This window comes from Pinus tabuliformis, chromosome Q (genome assembly GCF_031772625.1).
Source record: "Pinus tabuliformis cultivar Carrire ecotype Pingquan chromosome Q, CPIR1, whole genome shotgun sequence".
Classification (NCBI taxonomy): Eukaryota; Viridiplantae; Streptophyta; class Pinopsida; order Pinales; family Pinaceae; genus Pinus; species Pinus tabuliformis.
The window spans coordinates 22349353-22370383 of record NC_142296.1 but is presented as its reverse complement, the minus strand read 5'-3'; the positions used below and the strand labels follow the sequence as shown (position 1 = coordinate 22370383).

The 21031-nt window shown below is 42.8% G+C and overlaps 1 protein-coding gene across 1 annotated transcript; it reads right to left on the bottom strand.

Moving 5' to 3' along the window:
- Positions 1-219: 219 nt before the first annotated feature.
- LOC149218083 (uncharacterized) lies at positions 220-4281 on the bottom strand. Its single transcript, XM_089386472.1, has 3 exons — positions 3120-4281; positions 828-2396; positions 220-236 (listed from the first exon to the last, which is right to left on the bottom strand). The coding sequence occupies exons 1-3, from the start codon at positions 4279-4281 to the stop codon at positions 220-222; spliced, it is 2748 nt and encodes a 915-aa protein (XP_089242598.1).
- Positions 4282-21031: the final 16750 nt, after the last annotated feature.

Sequence of the window (21031 nt, the reverse complement as noted above, 5' to 3'; positions counted from 1 at the left end):
TTTTAACAATTTCACATAGCAAATATAACAAATATTGATCACTATGAGATAAACTCGTTATTGGTTATTGTTTTTTCTTTTTCTAGGGAAAATAGAGTTCGTAATTTCTATTAAAAAGTAGATAATAGAGATTACATGTTGTTGATGCCAAGGCATATGCAGTAGTGTGGCGTAGCCACTATTCAGTAATATTTACATAAAGCTGTCCTGTAGGTGTCACTATGGATACGATGGGGCTGTATCCAATACAAAAATATATAACAGTATTACATAGAGGTTCAAAAATATGCAAAGTTTTGAGGTGTATAAACCTCGAGCCAAGAACTAACAAAATAACGTCGATCAGAGCCATGCGGATATATACAAAAATTGACAATTGGAACAAAAATTTCAGATGGGGAGGATGTCCCCATGTTGTAGACCATCAATATAGGGACGGTGGTAGAACCTGTGCATCCCCACTGGACTGTATTCTTCAATCATCCAATCGCCTAGAGGCCGATCCGCCGCTTCTTTCGAGAGCCGGTCAGCAGTTGTATTTCTTTCCCTTTAGATATGAGAAACAGTGATCCGGTCAAAATGTGTTTTGAAAAAAACAATTTCTTCCAAGATGTGTTTCAAAGAATATGTATGACAGATAGATTTATTATTTGCCCAATCAATCACTATCTTTGAGTCCCCAAAAATTTGAACTTGTCGATAATTTTTAGATAGTGCAAAATATAGTAGATGTCTCAGTGTAATAAGCTCAGCATGATTATGGGTACCCGGACCGAGTCCCAATCTCAGGTGGAAATAATGTGTTTCTGTTATATGAAATAGAATACCCCCTCCACAACCATGAGCCGATGCAGCCCCATCGAAATAGGCCCAAGGCATATCCCTGTTAATAATTTCGGGCGTGATATGCCTGGGAGGATTTATTTTGTTTTCAAATGGAATTTCAGTGTAAGCTGCGCAAATGGAAGGCGGAAGAAGCTGCCAGTTAACCCTGCCCTCCTCAAATATGATGTCGTTGCGCTTGTTCCAAATGTACCATGACACCACTAACGGAAGATTTCTTGCCTTTTCCGAAGTCACAGCAGTCCACCAATGCGCCCAGGCTGTGGGAATATCATCTGCGTGCCAAGCGGTGGTGATATTGAGGGACTGTTTGACCTGCTGCCAAATGTCTAAAGTGACTTCGCATGTGAGGAATAGGTGGGACGTAGATTCCTCCGCCTTTCTGCAGAGTACACACCAGGTAGGTCCAGCAAAAGCCCGGTTTTTGAGGTTGTCCCCGGTTGGTATTTTATTCGCCAATATGTTCCACATTAGAAGTCTGGCCCTAGGCTGTGCTTGAAGCTGCCAGATATCCGACCACCAGTTTTTGTGAATATCAGGCTTCTTGGCCTCAATGATCTTTAAGTAGCCGAGCTTTGGTGCATATATTCCAGATTTAGCAGGTGCCCAAATGAGTTCATCTTCCTGCTCATGTAGCTTGATATGTGTTTCAGAGAGTGCCTGAATGTATCTTTGCCAATGTTCGGTCCATTCATCTGTCAAATGCCACTGTTGATCCGTTACCCATGCCTGAGTGAATATGGTAGATCGATGTGGGTCACCAACCTGTGCTAGATATTTGATGCCCCTATTGTTGAGGTGTCGGATCAGGTCTTCCGGTAGGAGGTGAGCGTTCCCTGACCCAGGCCAAGGGTCTAACCCTATACGGACTTGTGCTCCATTACCTATTTTCCATAATAGGTTATCCTTGATGAGTGGCAAAGCTTTTAGAGTAGCTCTCCAGATCGCAGATATGCCTTGATAATTCCATGATGGTCTGCGAAGCCAATCAGTGATATTGGAAGGCCAAATGTATTTTTTATGTATAACTTCGACCCATAAACTGTCCATCTTGAGGAGTGACCAGCCCTGTTTTGTTGTTAAAGCTTGTGCAAATTCTGAGAGGGATTTAAGCCCCCACCCACCCCATTCCTTTGGCATGGAGACGAGGGACCATCTTGTCCAAGCAAATATCTTTCCCTTTTTATTACCATTCCACAGGAATCTGTTACATATTTGTTGTATTTTTTGTAAAATGCCTTTCGGAATCCATGTGAGGGACATCCAATAAACTGGTGTGGCCTCAAGTACTGATTTGATCAGCTGTAACCTGCCAGCTTTTGACAGTAATCGGTGGTGCCAGCAGGTGATCCTTTTTTCAATTTTGTTAATAAGCCACACCCAGTGTTCAATTTTATATCCATCCGGCCTTAATCTGAATCCGAGATATTTGATACCTTCCAGTAGGTTATTTTCCAGGAAGGGAAAGAACTGCATAGCCAACTGAGTTTCCTGTTGTGTACATCTCATCAATGATCTGGTGGATTTGTCCCTGTTGATTTCCATGCCCGTAGCTTTACAGAAAAGTAGGAGGATATTATATAAAGCAGTGCTATCTCGGACGCTACCATTGAGAAAGATAAGTATGTCATCTACGAACAATAAGTGGGTAAGGGAGAATTGATCAGTAATTTTGAGACCACTTAGCTCCCCATTCCTTTTTGCATCCTCAATGAGCCTACTCAAGCCCTCCATAACAATAAGAAAGAGTAGTGGGGAGAGTGGGCAGCCTTGCCTGATTCCCCTGTTGATGTAAAAACGATCTGAGGCTGCGCCATTTATGAGGATGGCAAAGGAGACAGAAGATACACACCCCATAATCCAATTTATGAACAGATGAGGAAAGCCCAGATGGATAAGAATCATTTTAAGGTATAGCCAGTTAACCTTGTCAAAAGCCTTAGCAAGGTCAATCTTTAAGGATACACCTTTGAGGTTTTTCAACTTGATGGAATGTAAAGCTTCCTGGGCGGTGCCTATGGCTTCTTGGATATGGCGATTTTGGAGGAAAGCAAATTGTTCAGCAGATATATGAGAGGATAGGATCGGTTTAATACGGTTGGCTATGATCTTGGCAATGATTTTGTAGAGGCAATTACAGAGGGAGATAGGGCGAAAATCATTGAAGGATGAGGGGTCATCGGATTTGGGAATCAAGGCAATGAAGGTCTGATTCATAGGCGGATGAATGTGCCCCGAGATCCTGCTTTCCTCGACAACTGCTAAAAGGTCCGCACCCAGCAGATCATAAAAAGCCAGGTAGAATTCCACAGGCCAGCCATCTGGTCCCGGACTCTTGTCTTTCTTAAACCATTTAAGTGTACTTTCCAGCTCCTGTGTAGTGACTGGATTTGTGAGGTCTTCAATATCTTCCTGTCCAACAAAACGAGGGAACTTTTCTGCTAGTCTAATGATATCTGGTAGGTTTACAGCATTTGGTGCCGTGAAGAGACTCTTGAAATGTGTTACCCCCAGGCTAGCCAGTTGCTGGTGAGTAGTAGCCCATCCATCTGGTTCGCTTGGTAGCCTCCAAATGGTGTTTGATGCCTTTCTGCCATTGGCAAGGTTGTGAAAGTATTTTGTATTACAGTCCCCCGCTTTGAGCCAAATGGCTCTGCTTTTAAGTCTCCAATGCTCCTCCTTTTCTTGTAAGATTTTTGCTTTTTGCCCAAGCAATTGGTTTAGTAGTGCTTTGGAAACGTCGGAATGATAACCAGTCCCTCTCTCATCAGTCAATGAAGCTATCTGAGCTTCAGTATCTTTCAGAATCTGTTCATCTCTGTTCCTCTTAGATTTCGCCCAGTTCTCGGTCAATACTTTGAGCTTTTTGAGTCTCTCACAGAAATCATGCGCTTTCCTCTGTTCCCGCAGTGGGGGCAGTGATGCCCAGAAGTCCGTGACCAAATTGATATATTCCGGTTCTTGGAGAAAGCCGGCAAAGAATTTAAAGGGAGACCGCGGCTTTGAATTGTTGTCACTAATCTGAAGAAGAATCGGGTGGTGGTCAGAAAGCCCCCCTGAACTAACCCATTGTCTGTATAAGGGGCAATTCTGAATTAGTTCCTCATGCATCATAAACCTGTCCAGTCGCCTCCCCAGAGCAGCCTCACCAGTGCGCTGATTGTGCCAAGTAGGTAGCTTCTTATTCATGGGAATATCCACAAGATGATGTGAGTCTAGGATCATTTGCATTTGATCCGTGATAGGATCACACTGAGCATTATGTCCCCAGGATTCTCCAGCTCCCAATGAGAAGTTGAAATCCCCCCCTATCACTGTATTCCTTGTGATATGGTTACCATTGAGGAAATCTTGCCAGTAAGGTAGACGATTCTGGTTAGGCCCATAAATATTGATAATTCTGATCGGAATACCCAGGTCACCCAAGATTATATCCATACCGAGGAATCCTCTGCCCCCCCAGGCAGAGAGTGGCCTACATTTCCTTGGGTTGATACCAATGAGTAGTCCTCCAGATCGACCACACGCATCCAGACCATGTAAAATCCATCCAGGAAGCAAAGCTTGTAGACATCTCACCACCTCCTCAGATGTGCACAGAGTTTCTTGAAGAAAAATGATATCACACCTAGATTCATGTAGGAGTCTTTTCAGAGCCAATCGTTTTTTGGGGTTGGCTAGTCCCCTACAGTTGAAGGAGAGCCAGATCATGGGACACCACAGGTCATGGGCTCAATAGCTCTAAGTGCCCGTTCAATAGTAACTTGTCGCCCCATGGCGACATCTGCAACAGCATTTAGCTTTGCTGAAGAAATTTGTGAGGGTCTGCCTCGCTTTTGTTTACGGTGGCGTCCAGGGGATGAACCCAGACCTAATATACGAGGCCGTGCACGAGGTCTTAGGTGATAATGATGTGAGCCGGATTCACCCGGAGAGGATGGAGAGTCAGAACCGCCCAGAGTCAAATTGTGCGAGGGAGGGGTGGTAGAAATGGCGGGTGGAGGTGGGGCGATGGTGCAGAGTATGGAGGGGAGGGACACAAACTCAGAATGGGGTGCATGCAAAGAAGAATTTACAAATGATTGCATATCAATAGAGAAAGATTGAGAAAAGGTGGGGGTGGAAGCATTACCTGGACGAGAAGGTGCAGCCTCCGCCGGTTTAGTAGCAGCCACAACGGTCTTTGAGCGTGTCCGCGGCGGTCCTGGAGCAGCCGATGCCTTCCGTCGAGCATTCATTGAAGCGCTATCCCCCTTCTTCTTGGATGGGGTCTCCTGTTGTGTCTGTGCACCTTCCATTGGTATATTATCTCCGGCATTTTGATCCACAGTGGTCTGTTGACGAGGTCCTTTGGTGTCCTCAGAAGTCACCCCCGAATTCAGTGGACAATCCTTGTAGAGGTGACCAATTTTGTGGCATCTACGACAACGGAATGGTACGCCTTCATAATCAAGTGGCTGTTTGCGGGAGACATGGCTGTGGTGCAGGGTGATCTTTTCCTCCAATCCAGGCCTGGTGTCCAAATGGACTAGAATTCGAGCCATTGTCCTGATACCCGATTTCTCGTACGTCCTGTCGTGCTCCAGGTAAGTGCCTAGAGTGTCCCCAATTTTTTTGAATGTATACTGATTCCAAAATTGCCATGGCAACCCAGGAAGACGAACCCAAATGGGACCTGCCCCCAGTTGTTCTCGTTCCGGGTCAAATAGGGGATCCCACCGTTTGAGCAAGACTGGCGCGAGCTCAATGTGCCAATATTGGGTAAGGACCCACTGAGTGTATTCAGGCCGGTGAAAATGCAGGGCAAACCAGCCCCTTGTAAGTACCATAATATCTGGAAGTTCTTTAAAGAAAGACCCCCAAATCTCTTCCACCCAAAGCTTGAGTCGCTCCGTAGAGTATGTTCGGCCCCGAACTCTGCCAACCAGGACCTTACGAGCAGCATCCATTACATCCGGAAGTGGTGCTTCAGGCCCAAAATTGATGTTGAAGTCAGAATCAATGGCCCGGAGGCATCGACCTTTTGTCACCTTCTCAGAGCGTTTGCCAAATGGAGTCCCCTTCAGTAGTTTGCGGCACGGGTCGGTGGAGCTGTGCTGGGCGGATGCAGCGGAGCGAACCGGAAGCGGCGGGGTAGTGAAACACCCTGAACGAATCGGTGTGCGAGGGGTTGAATAGCTGGTGCCGGGGAGAAGGGATACAGTGGGGTGAATGGAGGGCTGATGTGCCTGCAGCATAAATGAAACTGATGGTGAATGAGAGCTCGATGGGGGCGGAGGCGGAGGGGGCGGAGGTAATACAGGGCGGAGATGGTACTGGAGCGGGGCGTCAAGGAAAGGCGAGCTCAGAAAACATGAGCCCAAGAGCTGTGCCGTCGCAGGGGAGAGGGGTGGACAGTCGAGGGGCGAGGTTTCCGCGGGAGTGAGAACTGGAGATTTGTTTTTACCTGTAGAGGACAAGTGCGGCTGTTGTGACGAAGCACCTGTCACTAAACCCAGCGCAACGCTCCGCGGTATCATTTGAGGCCGCCTAGTATGAGCCCATATATCTTGATGCGGCATGGGGTCCGCCTCATAGTCAACCAACTCCTCATCACCCATTTTATCTTGTCGGTAAGAAGGCATAAACGGGGTTCGATCGGGGGGCCGGTCTGCGGGTTGTAAGGAAGAGTCAGTGCGGCAGAGAGAACCCAGGGGGGGACCGCAGATGAGAACAAAACTCCGAGTAAACCGATGTAGATGCCGCGGTTCAAGCCGACAGTTCGCCCATAAACCGATAGCCAAAACTGCAAACCGCCATGGGCAGAGGTTCTGTAACAAACCCTAGTTAGGGTTCCACCATTGTCGCCTTCCTCCGCCGAGCTTCCTTCTAGAGTCGGTCTTCAGCGCATTTTTTTGAAAGTATTGTACTTGTTTTTTCACATATAATATTCAATAAATAAAATGAAAAATTAAGTCAATAAAGTTTATTACATGGTGTGTAATATTTGTTATTTTCAAATTGTTTCATGTTATTTTTATTTCTTTAGCATGTTTTATGATACATGTTAAATACTAGAACAAATTTACACATAATAAAATCTTGATTAGAAGTTAATTACATTGAATATTTGTCAATTTCAAGTTGTTTAATATGAAAATCAATTGTGGTCAACCATGTTTATTTTAGGGTTTATAATATTTATCTTAGAGTTTATATACCTTGAGTTTATAATATTTATTTTTTGGGTTTAATATTATTCTTTTGGGTTTATAATCCCTTGGGTTTATAATATCTATCTTAGGGTTTATATATCTTAGGTTTATAATATTAATCCCTTGGGTTTATAATACCTTGGGGTTTTAGAATTAATCTCTTAGGTTTATAATATCAATCCCTTGGATTTATCAATCTAGGGGTTCATATTCCTAGGGTATAATATTATTCATAAGTTTTATAATATTAATTAATCCCTTGGGTTTATAATACCTTGGGGTTTTAGAATTAATCTCTTAGGTTTATAATATCAACCTCTTGGATTTATGAATTTAGGGTTCATATTCCTAGGGTGTAATATTATTCATAAGGTTTATAATATTAATCCTAGGGTTTAATATAAATCCCTTGCGTTTATAATATTGGTCAACCACAACCATGATCCAATGTCACATTGTGACAAAGATTGTCTCAATATGAAAATCAACCATACTCAACCATGGTCAAATGTCTCATTGTGACAAACATTGTCTCAATATGAAAATCAACCATGGTAAAACATGGTCAACCATGTTTATTTTAGGATTTATAGTATTTATCTTAGGAATTATATACCTAGGGTTTATAATATTAATCCATTGGGTTTATAATCCCTTGGGTTTTTAGTATTATTCTCTTCTGCTTATAATATTAATCTGTTGGGTTTATTAATCTAAGGGTTCATTTTCCTATTTTTAAAAGTGGGGATACAAATAACTCCTCTAATTATCAAACAATTATGATCAACCCTCTCTTAGCCAAGTTATATGGTAGTATTTTGGAAAAGAAGTTAAGCATATGGCTTGAAAGTGAAGGTAAGTAGGCTAAAGGCCAAGCAGGTTTCAGAAGGCATCACTCAACAACAGACCACCTCGTTACGCTTAGGATCATTACGGAGGAATGTCGTAATGATAAATCCAATTTATTTTGTTGCTTTGTGGACTTTAGAAAGGCTTTCGATACAGTTCCTAGATACAACCTTTGGAATAGATTAGAAGAGCTAAAGGTTCCTCTCGAGTTGAGAGCTGCCACTATAAGGTTATACGAGAGTGTAATTGCCAAGCTAAAGAGCAATGAGGGGTGGTCGAAAGACATTAAGTGTAACATCAGAGTTAAACAAGGTTGCCCACTCTCCCCTACCCTATTTGGCATTTACATTGATAAGCTCGAAGGCTATTTAGAGGAAGCAGAATGTGATGGCACAATCTTAGTTGGGATAGTCGTCATCCTTCTTCTCTATGCTGACGATATTGTTCTTTTCGCAAGGTGCCCATCTGATCTTGATAAGCAACTCAGGCTTCTTAAGGATTTGTGCTGTACCATGGGTATGATTGTTAACACTGACAAAACAAAAGTTATGATTATCAAATCCAAGAAGGACACTTACGCTAATTTTATGTATGACAAGAATAACTTGGAGGAAGTGTATTCTTACAAGTACCTAGGAATTGATATTCATCACAAGCTCAACTGGAACCATAGCATCTAGAAAAGGATTAATGGGGGTGGAAAGCTTATTTTGGTCTTGAAAATGTAAAACAACAAACGTCGTAATGTGGGATAAAAAGAAGTTCCTCTTTGAAACTTTAGTCACTCCTGTTATCTTATATGAAGGGAAAATTTTAAGAACCACCCTAAATTTATATATATATATAATAAATGGGCGAATCCCCATGATACATAGGAAAAATGGGCGGTGATTTTATCACTAATATAATATGTATATATATATATATATATATATATTTTGGTGAATCTCTCACCAGATTATATTATCTTGTAAAGTCATGGCGAATCTTTCACTGAATAATAAAACATTGTGAAGTCTTGGCGAATGTTTTGTTACAGTATGAAACCATATATGATAATAATAAAACATATTCATTAAACTGTAATATACTAACATACATGTTTGGAAAAAAGAAACATAATTTTCACTTCCTACAAACAATGTTGCAAGTTTTAGTGGCCATGTTTGTCATGGTAGGAGAGATTAATGTTTTCTCTACCACTTTTGTCACGCTACCTGTTATCACTAAACAAATTTCAAAGGAAAAGGGTAAGGTAAGAAAGATTTGGTCTTGGTTATTGTCATGCTCCTTTCATGCATAAGAAGCACTTGGCAAACTCAGGGTCAGCATACATAAAAGTTCTTTGAAGGCTCAAGCAATGAAAGCAAGTTTCAAGGCAGATGAGAAGGAAATTTCAAGATAAAGAAGCTCAAGACAGTCAAATTTGGCATGTAAGCTGTGTTTTTGAAATTACACAGCAGTTTCGTAGCACGCTACGAAACTGCTGTAAGTGATGCCTAATGCACAACAGTTTCATAGTGCGCTACGAAACTGCTGTAGCTAAATATTGTGATTTGATGGACCATTTTTGTAAGAAAAATGGAAATATTATTTGAAGAGGAGGGTCTGAAAGGGAGCATTCATGAAGTATAAGTGTCTAGCAAAGGCAAAACAAGGAAATGAAAGACTTTTATGAACTCCAAAGTTTTATGTTATGAAAAGAGCAGTCGACTTCCAAGGGGATTAACAAGCAGTTAAAAACTCATCTCTGAAAATTGAAAGAGGTTTTCATTCCTAAGATTCTGAAGTACAAAAACCTCTTCCACTTTCTTCAAATCCATTATTATTTGAGAGAAATGAATGATCAAACTTGCGCTACGAAACTGCTGTAGGTGCAGTTTTTCACAAGCATATTTTTACACCTGTTTTTCAAAGACTCATTCTGGGCGGTAGGAAAGATGTTTCAAAAAACAAGAGAGGTTTTTGTTCAGCATGGATTGGTTCAAAAAAAGCCTCCTTCAGTTTTTCGAAATACATTTTTTATGAGAAGTTATGAGCTCTGTCCCAAGACCTATTTTTAAGCCAGAACAGAGCAAGGGACAATCTCCTAGTTTCTAGGAACAACAAAAGGATGAGTCATCAAGGGCCAGCTGGAAGGTTATGAGCACCATCAAATTCGAATTCATGGAGTTTTAGGTGTCAAATAATGTTTAAATGTTTAGATAAGGTTGTTGTAATCATAATAAGGAGTTACACTCCTAGTTGTATTAGGTCTCTAGGACTCCTAGTTAGCTGTCCTTTGTATTAAATAGTTAGTTTTAAGTGTCAATAGTGTCAGGCGGAAAGAGTCGATAGTGCGGACACAACCAACCTCCCTAGGAGCCTAAGACTCTCTAGTGACAAACAAGACAAATGAGAGCAATCCTTCTCTAAACATGCATTTACTATATAAGAAATCAAGTGTTTAGATCCTACCTGTAGTCCAACACTGTTGTAGCAGTCCAACCTCACTGATCCGGATGAGCTCCTCCTTCACTTCGAAACCTGCATTCACTAACAATCAAACGATTAAATAGCACTTGATAATCTCATAAAATAAAACATATTTAACACATAGACCAAGGAGTACATGAAACAACTCATAAATAACAAGTTATTGAGAAGAATGGACTCATTTGCATTAATAGGAAACAAAAGGAACAATTACAACCTGAGCCTTGGTGTTGTGCAAGTCCCTCCCAGGGTCCATCAAGAGTTCTCATTTACTTTGACAAAGCTCACCCACTTCCAAATAGAAAAAGCAAAGATGGTAATCTCTCCTCACAAGCTTCTAAATGGGAGTCCTAATTCCAGCAGCATCTACCCTTAGAAATGTTTAGCTTCCAACCTCCTCTCCTTCTGGCCCAATGCCTGTATTTATAGTGCTCAAGAGGAAGTTAATCAGGTCCACCATCAATGGGATAATCCCCTCTTTGGATGGGATAACTCCCTTATTGATGGGATAAGTTCCTCTTTGGTAGGGGTACATGAACCATCTGGAGGCGCTTCATACACGTCAAACATACTTCTAGAAGCCTCTAGAAATGACCACAAGTAACTTTTTTGAAGTGAAACTTGCGCCTTTTGACCTTTACAGGGGTACGCACCTGCCCCTTTACATACAGAGCGTACAAGTACGCAGCTTTTGTGAACATTAGGTGCGTACCCGCAGGTAAGGCCGAGAGAATCTGCGTACCCAGAGATAAACACATTTACAAAGACTTTCTCTCTTTCTTGAAGTTTGACATGGAGAGCAGAGGCATGAGACTTGCCCAGGAGGATAGCATGACTGTTGATGGAGCCATACTAACTGTAAATAGCCATGGTGACATTTTTTAATGTAACAGATTGCCCCCTAAAGTGCGAAGCCTGTAGTAGATTAGGGTTTTGTATTATCTAGGAAGGGTGAAGCGCTTTATCATTTCAAGGATTATCTCGTGGAGAGCCTGGTCAAAACCTGCAATTTTCAACACAAAATACATGTATAAGATTATATCATCGCTGAGGTAGGCATTCCCATACTCAGATCAAAACTTTAACTAACAGACTAACTACTCTGATACAGGAATGATCTTGCAGTACATCATAATCATAGACTTTTGTAGATACAGTATGGGCGCAGCCATCTGTTTATGATTAGTCTACTAGATAATGAATACAAAACTCCTCGCAGCCTGGATGGTGGAAACTAGATCCAGGGTCTTCATTTCTACCTCCCGAATTGGTACGATTCTAACCATGCGAATAAATGAGTTGATGTCGAACATGGTAGAGACCACTTGATTACCAGTCGATGATGTAAACTGTTAACAAGTGTGAGAGAGACCACCAGTAATGTCAATGGTTCTCAAAGTACCCAGTACAATCCATGAGATGTGAATGAATGAGTTGATGTCGAACATTTCACGGAATCCTTCGATCGAAAGTCAATGATGTAAACTGACGTCAAAGGCGAGAAACCTGCCATTGATGCATGCAGACTTCAAGGTACTGACGATTTCTAAGTCATCTCTCTAGATAATGTGCTGATGTCGATAGAAAGCGACCCGTTGCAGGCAAGCCCACAACACGAAATCATTGTTCAAGTTGAAGAAATGTTGCTGTAAGGACTGACTCAGGGATGGTCAAATGGATGACAAGTATTTTGCAGATGAAAGTTTTGCTTGCAGACCTCTTGAACACATAACGACGCAACAGATGGCTTGGTGACGAATGACTCAAAGTTAATCCCCGGAACCCGGCTGAAGGCTTTCAAAGTGGTTTGATCAACTGTGAGGCAAAGGATTTCCCAACCCAGGTGAATGAAAAGTGTCGTGTCCAAGAGTGGTAATAAAGTTTCTTCTGAGACAAAAGATAACAAATAGGCTCATTCTTCTCTCTTTTCCCCCACCATTTCTGGCAAGTACCTCTTTATTTTTAACAAGCTTGAGGAGGATAACATATGCTTGATTATAAGCTCATCCTTCGGATGAGTCCAACCTAGTTTTGATTCGAACCCTAGGAAGGAGTGGTTCGTTCCTGTTTGTAATTGAACAGGTCCTTTACTGTGAAATTTTAACGAGCCCAGTATAGGAGAAACTCGGCGTTTTTCAATTTTAGAGAGTCTGAAAAACTTAAGAAGACTCCAGGTTGAACTTTTTCGTAAATTTGTGTCCCCCAAGCCCGAAAAAGTATAAAATAATACTCGGGAGAACCGCTTGATCTTGCGACCAAGGAGTACTTTCATGATTAGTGTCTCTGACCTGAAAAGTAAAAAGCGATCAAGGACACGTCGTTTTATTTCTGTATCGAGTTTGAAACGACAAAAACCCGGCAATCTTTTCCTGTTTTTACGGTCAGAAAAGAGCTATAAGGGGACCGTCTTTTAATTCCGTTTTAACGAGTGCAAAAGAAACGCTCGGCGATCTTTTCATGTTTTAGGAGTCAGAAAAGAGCTTAAAAGATGACTCTGATGTTTTGGTTCATGAAAAATGATGATTTTACTCTAAAGTCCTTTTGTCCTGCACAAAAACGACACGTTACTCATACCTGTTTAAGATGGGTAAAAATACATTGAAAAATGTCCTTTCATGGTGAAAAATAAACAAACTTAGCATTCATTCATCCAAAAAACCTATAAAAAGACTTTTTACCATGTCATTTTTACCATTTTACTGTTGAGGTTGAGAAAAGGGCTTTTGACAAGAAACTTCCCGTGGAGATTGCGGAGAATCCGACCGTCAGAATCGAACGCCGTTTCACCAGGTATTCTACAACACCCCTCTCTTGATTTCCATCCGTTTAGAATTCATTTTTAAGCTTTTATTTGATTTTTTGGGGGTCTTGGGGTTTCAAGATGCGCACTTCGGGGTACGCAGGTCATGCACTGCTGACCTGCGTACCCCGATATTTTCCAAATGGGAAAATTACGGGGTGTACGCACCCGGCCTTAAGGGAAGCTGCGTCCGGACGCTCTGTCCCTAAAGGCCGGGGTGCGTACCCCGCAAAACACAAATTGAAAACCTCATACCTCCAAAATAGACCAAAATTTTTAAATTTTATGGATCCTAACTGATGTTTTATGATGTGCAGGGAGCACACCATGCTTGATTGGCGTGAAAGAGAGCACGAGGACGTTGATTTGGCCGCAATAGGTCATCAACCTTCCATTGATGCATTAAAAGCATGCGGACTGTACAAATACTGGGCCATACCTGGCATGAGGGGCCAGGTGCCATTCCTTGAGTGGCTGGTTGAAAGGTGGAACATTCAGGAGCAATGTTTCTACATCGGAGAGCACCAGCTCGAGATAGAGCCCTCCGACATATATTTTCTCACTGGCTTGCCTAACAGGGGCGAGCAACTTTCTCTATTCGGGACTAGGCCGGGTGGCCAATCCCTTGCTAGTCTCCGGCTAGAGTGGTGCAACAACCAAAACCATGAGAAGGGGATAGAAATCAAGTACATATCCCGACCTGAACTTATGGTGATAGCCTTTACTGTTACCAGACTTTGCGGCGCGGCCGCTTTGCACCAAGCCACTGGGTCCCAAATGCGGATGGCTATAGACTGCTTCCAAGGCACCATTTTCAACTGGTGCGATGCTGTGTTGGCTAATTTAAAGGGCCAACTAACCAGGGCAAAGAGAGGACAACTGAAGACCTTTGGATATGGGCCTTTAGTCGTGAGCTTTGCCCTAGAGAGAGTTCCAATGCTGGTCCCCCAGCATCTTACAGTTCCAGTTGGGGCTCCTTGGGAGCCTAAGTTGACGAGATGGGTTGCGGTAATGGCCCGGCATCCTGATGAGGGCGCAGCAGTTGTTCGATTTCCTGATGGTTACTTTCACAGGGAGAACAGTGGGACGACAGAGGTATTTCATTTCTCACGAGTTTTCAAGTTATGTATATATATTTTTTGTTTTTATATATCGCCTCAAAACTGACAGCACAAATTTTCAAAATGCAGATGTAGGTCCACGGCGTCCGGCCAACCTCCGGGCTTTTGAGAGGAGAGTACCAGCTGTACCAGCACCAGCCCCACAGAATGCAACCGCAGAGACCTTAGCCGAGCTGGAACAGGATCTAGAGCGTCTGACGGCAGATATACCAGAGACCACCATAGATGACATTCCCATTCGACTTCAGCGCTATGTGGTTGCAGTCCCAGGACCTTTTAGGAGGTTCTTGTGTAGGGTAGCGCGGGCAGTGGTCTCGTATAGAGAGCACCACCAGTGATTGACTAGTCACTTTTGTAGACACATATGACATTTTTGGCTTTTTGTACTTATCATTTTTGCCGATCATAAGGTGTTTTTCAACCTATGATCGAAGACGATGTATATTTTTGACACACTCCTATCTATATATATATATCATTATTACCGGCTCATTTTGTTTAACATATGTGATGAAATGTTTTTTAAATTTACTTGTATGATTATCGCAAATGTCTGTCCAACATTCGAGAAGCAATTGCATCTGCTAATGTATTTAAAGACCTTGGAATATGCTGATATTCAATGTAATCAAATTCACGTTCCAAGAGGCGCACTCTCAAAAAAAACCTTAATAACACAGGATTTCTAATGGCATATACTCTATTAAGCTGTAATACAACGAGTTCAGAATCTAACCTCACTATCAAACGTCGAATTCCAAATGAAATAGATTCAGACAATAATTCGACCACTGCACTGTATTCTGCAATGTTGTTCGTCGTTTGACCGAGGCTCACCCCATGCATAGAAACTAACTCGTCAGAGGGCGAATAGATAACCCAAGCTGCGGAAGAGATATTCCGTGTACTACGACAAGCACCATCGGCAAATCCAATGTACGTTTGGAGAGGCGTCGACATCTGCAATATCAAGAGTAAAACCAAGATAAGCCAGAATAACGACAAAAAACACACTTTCTAAACTAACAAACATACTAGCTAGAAAGAAAACCTAACTTAACTAAAATTCTCCATACCCACCATTTAAGCATAATACCTCTTTAGGTAAAGTCCATTTCTGGGTTTACCCAAAGAGTCCCCATCAAAATCTACCAGCTCATAGGCCCCTTTTGCTAGCTTTCGCTTTACAATGTAGGGTCCATGCCACATAGGAACGAATTTTCCAGCACCTAGCTTATCGTTAGCTTGATCATATAATAGCACTAGGTCTCCCTCCGAAAAACTCCGAGGGGTCACATTTCTATCATACTGAGCTTTCATTCGCTTCGCGTGAGTCTCGATTGCCAATGCAGCGTCACGTCGAGTCTCATCTAATTGAGCTAAGTATAATAAACGTTTCTCCTCTTCGGAAGTAGCTGGGAGTAATTCGACAGCCATTTGAAGTGATGGGATTTCGCATTCAATGGGTAACACAGCTTCCAAGCCATAAACTAGCTGGAAAGGAGTGAACCCTGTTGAAGTTTTCACTGAAGTTCGGTATGCCCATAGCGCTGAAAATAACATGTTGTGCCAATTCGACCGATGAATACCAATGATTCGTCGGATCATGATAACCAGAACTTTGTTGATAGACTCAACCAAACCGTTGGCTTGCGGATAATAATGAGTAGAGCTATCGTGGCGCAAACCAAGCTGGCTTGTAAGCTCAGTCATCATGGTGTTTCAAAAATGGCTCCCATGGTCAGTGATGATTGCTTGTGGGACACCAAACCTAGTTATAATGTGATTGAATACGAAAACTGCAGTTGTTTTGCCGCTTGCGTCGAATGTAGGCATCGCCTCGGCCCATTTAGTAAAATAATCAACCGCGAGGATGATATACGCATGCCCCCCGGCCGAGTGAGGGTTACAAGTAATAAAATCGATACCCCATTTGGCGAAAGGACCAACGACAATTATAGGATGGAGAGGAGCAGGTGGTGCGCGCATCTTGCGATCAAACACTTGACAGTTGTGGCACTTCCGGACCGCAATGATACAATCTTTAAACATGGACGGCCAGAAATAGCCAGCGCGCAACACCTTCTGAGCTGTGGCATACCCAGACATATGACCGCCACATGCTCCAGAGTGACAATCATTCAACACCCTCTCAGCCTCTTCATGAGTTAAACAACGTCGAAAAACTAAGTCTGCCCCCCGGCGATAAAGTGTATCTCCAATAATCCTGTATTGCTGGGATTGAAACCGAATTTTTCGACATTTCGACTTTGAAGCTTCAGGCCGAAAGGTTTGGGTTTGGAGATAGATGATTATATCCCCGTACCACGGATCTAAAGTACTGATAAGAAACAAAGATTCGTCCGCAATGGACTCCTCTGCCACAGTTTCTGTGTCAGCACGCGGGAAATCACACATCAATTCCGCAAAAACTAAGGATTTCTTAGACTTGGACTTCTCAAATTCCAAGTCGAATTCTTGCAAGATAACGATCCATTTAGAGTACTTGCCCCCTAGCAATTGTTTAGTCAAAATATAAATCATAGGGTTGCAATCCGAAATAACTGTAGTTTTACGGAGAAGAATGTAGTGACGAAAACGCTGGACAGCTTGAACGGCTGCCAGGGCCAACTTCTCCACATGCGAATATTTTAGCTCAGTGGGGTTTAATGTCCTACTAAGATAATATATCACATGTTCCGCTCCGAATTCATCTTCTTGAACTAACACCATTCCAATAGTGGAATGCGAAGCTGCGAGGTATAAGAAGTAGTCCTGGTTGTAGTTGGGAGGATGCAACAACGGTGCATGGGTCAACGCGTGCTTAAGTGCATCAAAAGATTGTTGGGCAATCTCATCCCAAAAGAATTGAGCGTTCTGTTTCAACAACCGTGTAAAACCTTTAGTGACCTCGGCGTAGTTTGGAATGAATCGGCGTAAAAAGTTTGCTTTCCCTTGCAAACTTTGGAGTTGGCGCAAACTCGAAGGAGGAGGCAATTTGATGATAGCTTCGACCTTCGAGGGATCGACGCGAATGCCGGCTTTTGAAACAACAAATCCCAGCAATCGACCCGTCTCTATACAGAAAACACACTTGTGGGGATTCAACCGAATTCGATAATGCCTACACCTCATAAAGATTGCTCGTAAGTGGACAAGGTGATCAGCTCGATGTAAAGAATGAGCAGGCAAATCATCGAGGTACGGTTGCACAATGTGCTTGATGTCATGAAATGCGTAAGACATCGCCCGTTGAAAAGTGGCTCCGGCATTCTTAAGCCCAAAAGGTAATTTGCAATAAGCAAATGTCCCCCATGGACAAATGAATGCCGTTTTTGGTTGATCGGCAGGTAGAATATTGATTTGATTATAGCCCGAAAAACCATCCATAAAGGAAAACATTTCACTTCCGGCACAATCATCAATAATTTGATCGATATAAGGCGTAGGATAGTTGTCTTTTGGACAAGCTCGATTTATATCCCTATAGTCGATACAGATTCTTATTGTTCCTTGTTTCTTGTTAACTGGAACAATATTCGATACCCAATCCGTTAACGGGATTGGATAAATGAAACCTGCTTTCAACAGCTTCTCGACTTCTGCTTTAATCGCAGCCGCTTTCCGAGGGTGAATCTGACGCAACCGTTGCCGGACGGGTTTAGCGTCCGGGTAGGTTTTTATTTCATGAACAACAATAGTAGGATCGATTCCTGGCGTTTCCTCGTAAGACCAGGCAAACACATCGCGGAATTCTTGGAATAGGGCCTTGTAAGTTTGAATTTCATCTTCTGTACATGAGGCACCTATATGAATGTTTTCCTCAATTCCGGGCTTCACTGAAATGTCAATGGGAATAGTGCGAGAAATATTCCCTAAATTCAACTCTGAATCAGAATGTTTTGTTGGATTTTGAGCGTCTTTGACATATTCAGCGGTAAAGATAGATGAAAAATCATTTTCAAAAGCATCATCCTCAGGTAAAAACGAAGATCTATGATGGAGATCTTCCCATGGTAGATCGTCTACACTTAGGATTTCGCGAAGTTGCTCGTCAGATGACACGACTTCGGGAAACGCTATCCGTTCTGAGGTTGATGTGAAAAATGATTCTTCATTGACCACATTCATTTGGTCGATTTGGGTTGAACACGAGCCGGTAAAAGACATAACGGCTTCATAAGCAATTTCATATGGACTCAAAGGCATAGCATCACCGAATGAGTCTATCTCAGATTCAGATGGGACGATCCAAGGATCGTCGTAAATAATGGTGTCTGATGTAATCATATGAATTGATGCAAATGAAGGGTCTGCGTTGATTGGAGGGAAAGGAAAAGTTCCCAGTAAACCGGAATCTTTAACTAAACCTACGCCAACGTCCCTATAAGGGATTGTCGTTTTACCGACATGCTGGATACTCTCTGAAGAGGCTGGGTCGGATGAAAAGTATGTCAGCTGATCAATTGTCACGATCTTACCGTTAAGTGGAAATTTTATTACTCTGAAGACCGATGAAACGACCGCTGTCATAGCATATGACCAACTTCGACCCAAAAGAAGGTTGTAGTCTAGAGGGGCATCAACCACCTCCACATCCAGACTAACGGTTTTACCTTCTACCCCTATAGGCAATTCCTGTAGAATACCAAACGGACGGAACCCACGGCCATCAAAGGCCTTAAGGATGGTCGGGGATTGGTTCAGCGAAGGAGAGCCAAGCGATCTCCAACATTGAATCGACATAATACACGTAGAAGCTCCCTCATCAATCACAGTCCGATGAATAGGCCTGTTTTTTACTATCACTGGAATTTGGAAAGCCATTTGATGGGGTAGACGCGGTGTACTATTTTCTAGATCGAAGATTATCAGATTCGGGTCCTGAACATCAACAGCTCCGATAGCCGACAAAAGTAATTTTCGTTGTGCTGGGCATGATTGCAGCACTTCTAAAGCCGACATTGCTGAGGGTGAAACAGCTAAGTCCTCAACAATGTTGTAATTCTGGGCCGCTCTCGCATGTGGATTAAAAGCAGACCTTCGAAGCACACCCTTGGCGGGCGGTTTGATTACTAAGTCCGGGTTAGGTTTTTCGATCTGTAGTGGATCGGAACCAGGAGCTGAGGTTGATGGATTAGAATGAGAAGATTCTGCTTCCTTACCATCAACAGGATTCTTACTACCATAATCTTGCGACCGAGTCGCAATCCTCACATGAGACATCATCAAAATGGGTTCTTCACTGGCAGTCGAGGAAGAACCTATCATCTTACTCTCCTGCTTTGGAAATGGATCTTTTAACACAGCAGGAGTGGGAGAACCTTTGACTATCTTCACAACCTCGGCCCGATGAGGGCAATCTCTTGTAAAATGATCCTCTTCACAAATAAGACAAGGATATCGAGGTTTGCGCTTTTCGTTATTGGTTTCCGACTTTTCCGTTTTCTCCTTCGGAGCCTTTTCTACTTTAGCCTTCTTCTTTCCTTTCTTCTTTCCACCGTTTTTTGATTTGGCCGTAGATGACTCTACAGCGTGAATATCGGCGGAAAGTTCAGGAGAAGACTCTCCTGTCGGGGAATCAGGCAAGGTGATTATAGGAGTAGTAGAATTCTTGGAAGACTTCTTCTTGCTCTTTGTGTTCACCGCACCGATCATACCATCAGCGGCATGAGATCCCGAAGGAGCAGCAGCGATTTGATTCGATTTTGGAAGATCTGGAATCTTCTCGTGTAACGTACCTGACTGAGTATAAACTAAGTCGAGGTATTGCGCCTGAGCAATGACTTGCTCCTCAGTAACTACTCCGGCCTTAGCTACATCTTCAGTAATCTTCGGTAATAATGATTTAACAAACCATTCAGCTAAGATTTGGTCCGGAATAAAAACTTTCACTAACCTCCTTCGACGTCTCCACTCATGAATGTGATCAGAAATATACGTGGACGTCGATTGTTTTAGTGAAGTTAATAACTCCGTGCCGTTATCGTATCTGACCGGCAACTGAAAGTGAGTTAAGAACGAGGTAGCTAACTGGCTAAAATTGTAAAAAGAGGCCCGTGGTAACTCAATATACCACTTGGCCGCGAGACCAATGAGTGTACGCTGGAAAAGACGTAAACGGATCGAATCATCCGAGATAGAATTTGAAGCACACCAGAGGTGGTAAGTCATCACATGATTGGACGGATCCTCTCCAGACTTACCTTCGAACTTGGGTATATCACTGGGCAACTTATTTGGCATTGGCGGCCAGAACGGAAGATATTGAATTGGATCGTTCGTTAGGCGCGTCAAGTCTGGTAAATCCAAAGTTGCGATAAACGGTAATTGCTGGTTAGGATCTCTAAAACTCTGGGTCACAAGACCAGTCCCAGGAGGAGGATATCCAGGATAACTAGGAACAGGAATCGCATTAGGGATATTATATCCTCCTGGAAAACCAGGATTAACCGGACCGTACTGGGGTTGTTGAGGTTGTTGATAAGTGTACCCAGGATACGGTTGATACTGGTAAACCGGCTGCTGGACAGCTTGCCCATGTTGGTACTATCCCTGGTACGGTTGATGAACAAATTGAGGTTGAGTAGTGACAACCGTACTTATACCAGGCTGACCTATAGGCATCTGGACCGTGGTTTGAATCGTAGATCCAGACAACGGTAAAGATGTCTGAGGAGTGGTTGCAGAGACAGTAGAAACCAGAGCTTTCGATACTCCAGAAGTAAGTGCGGCAGATGTAGCGGTAG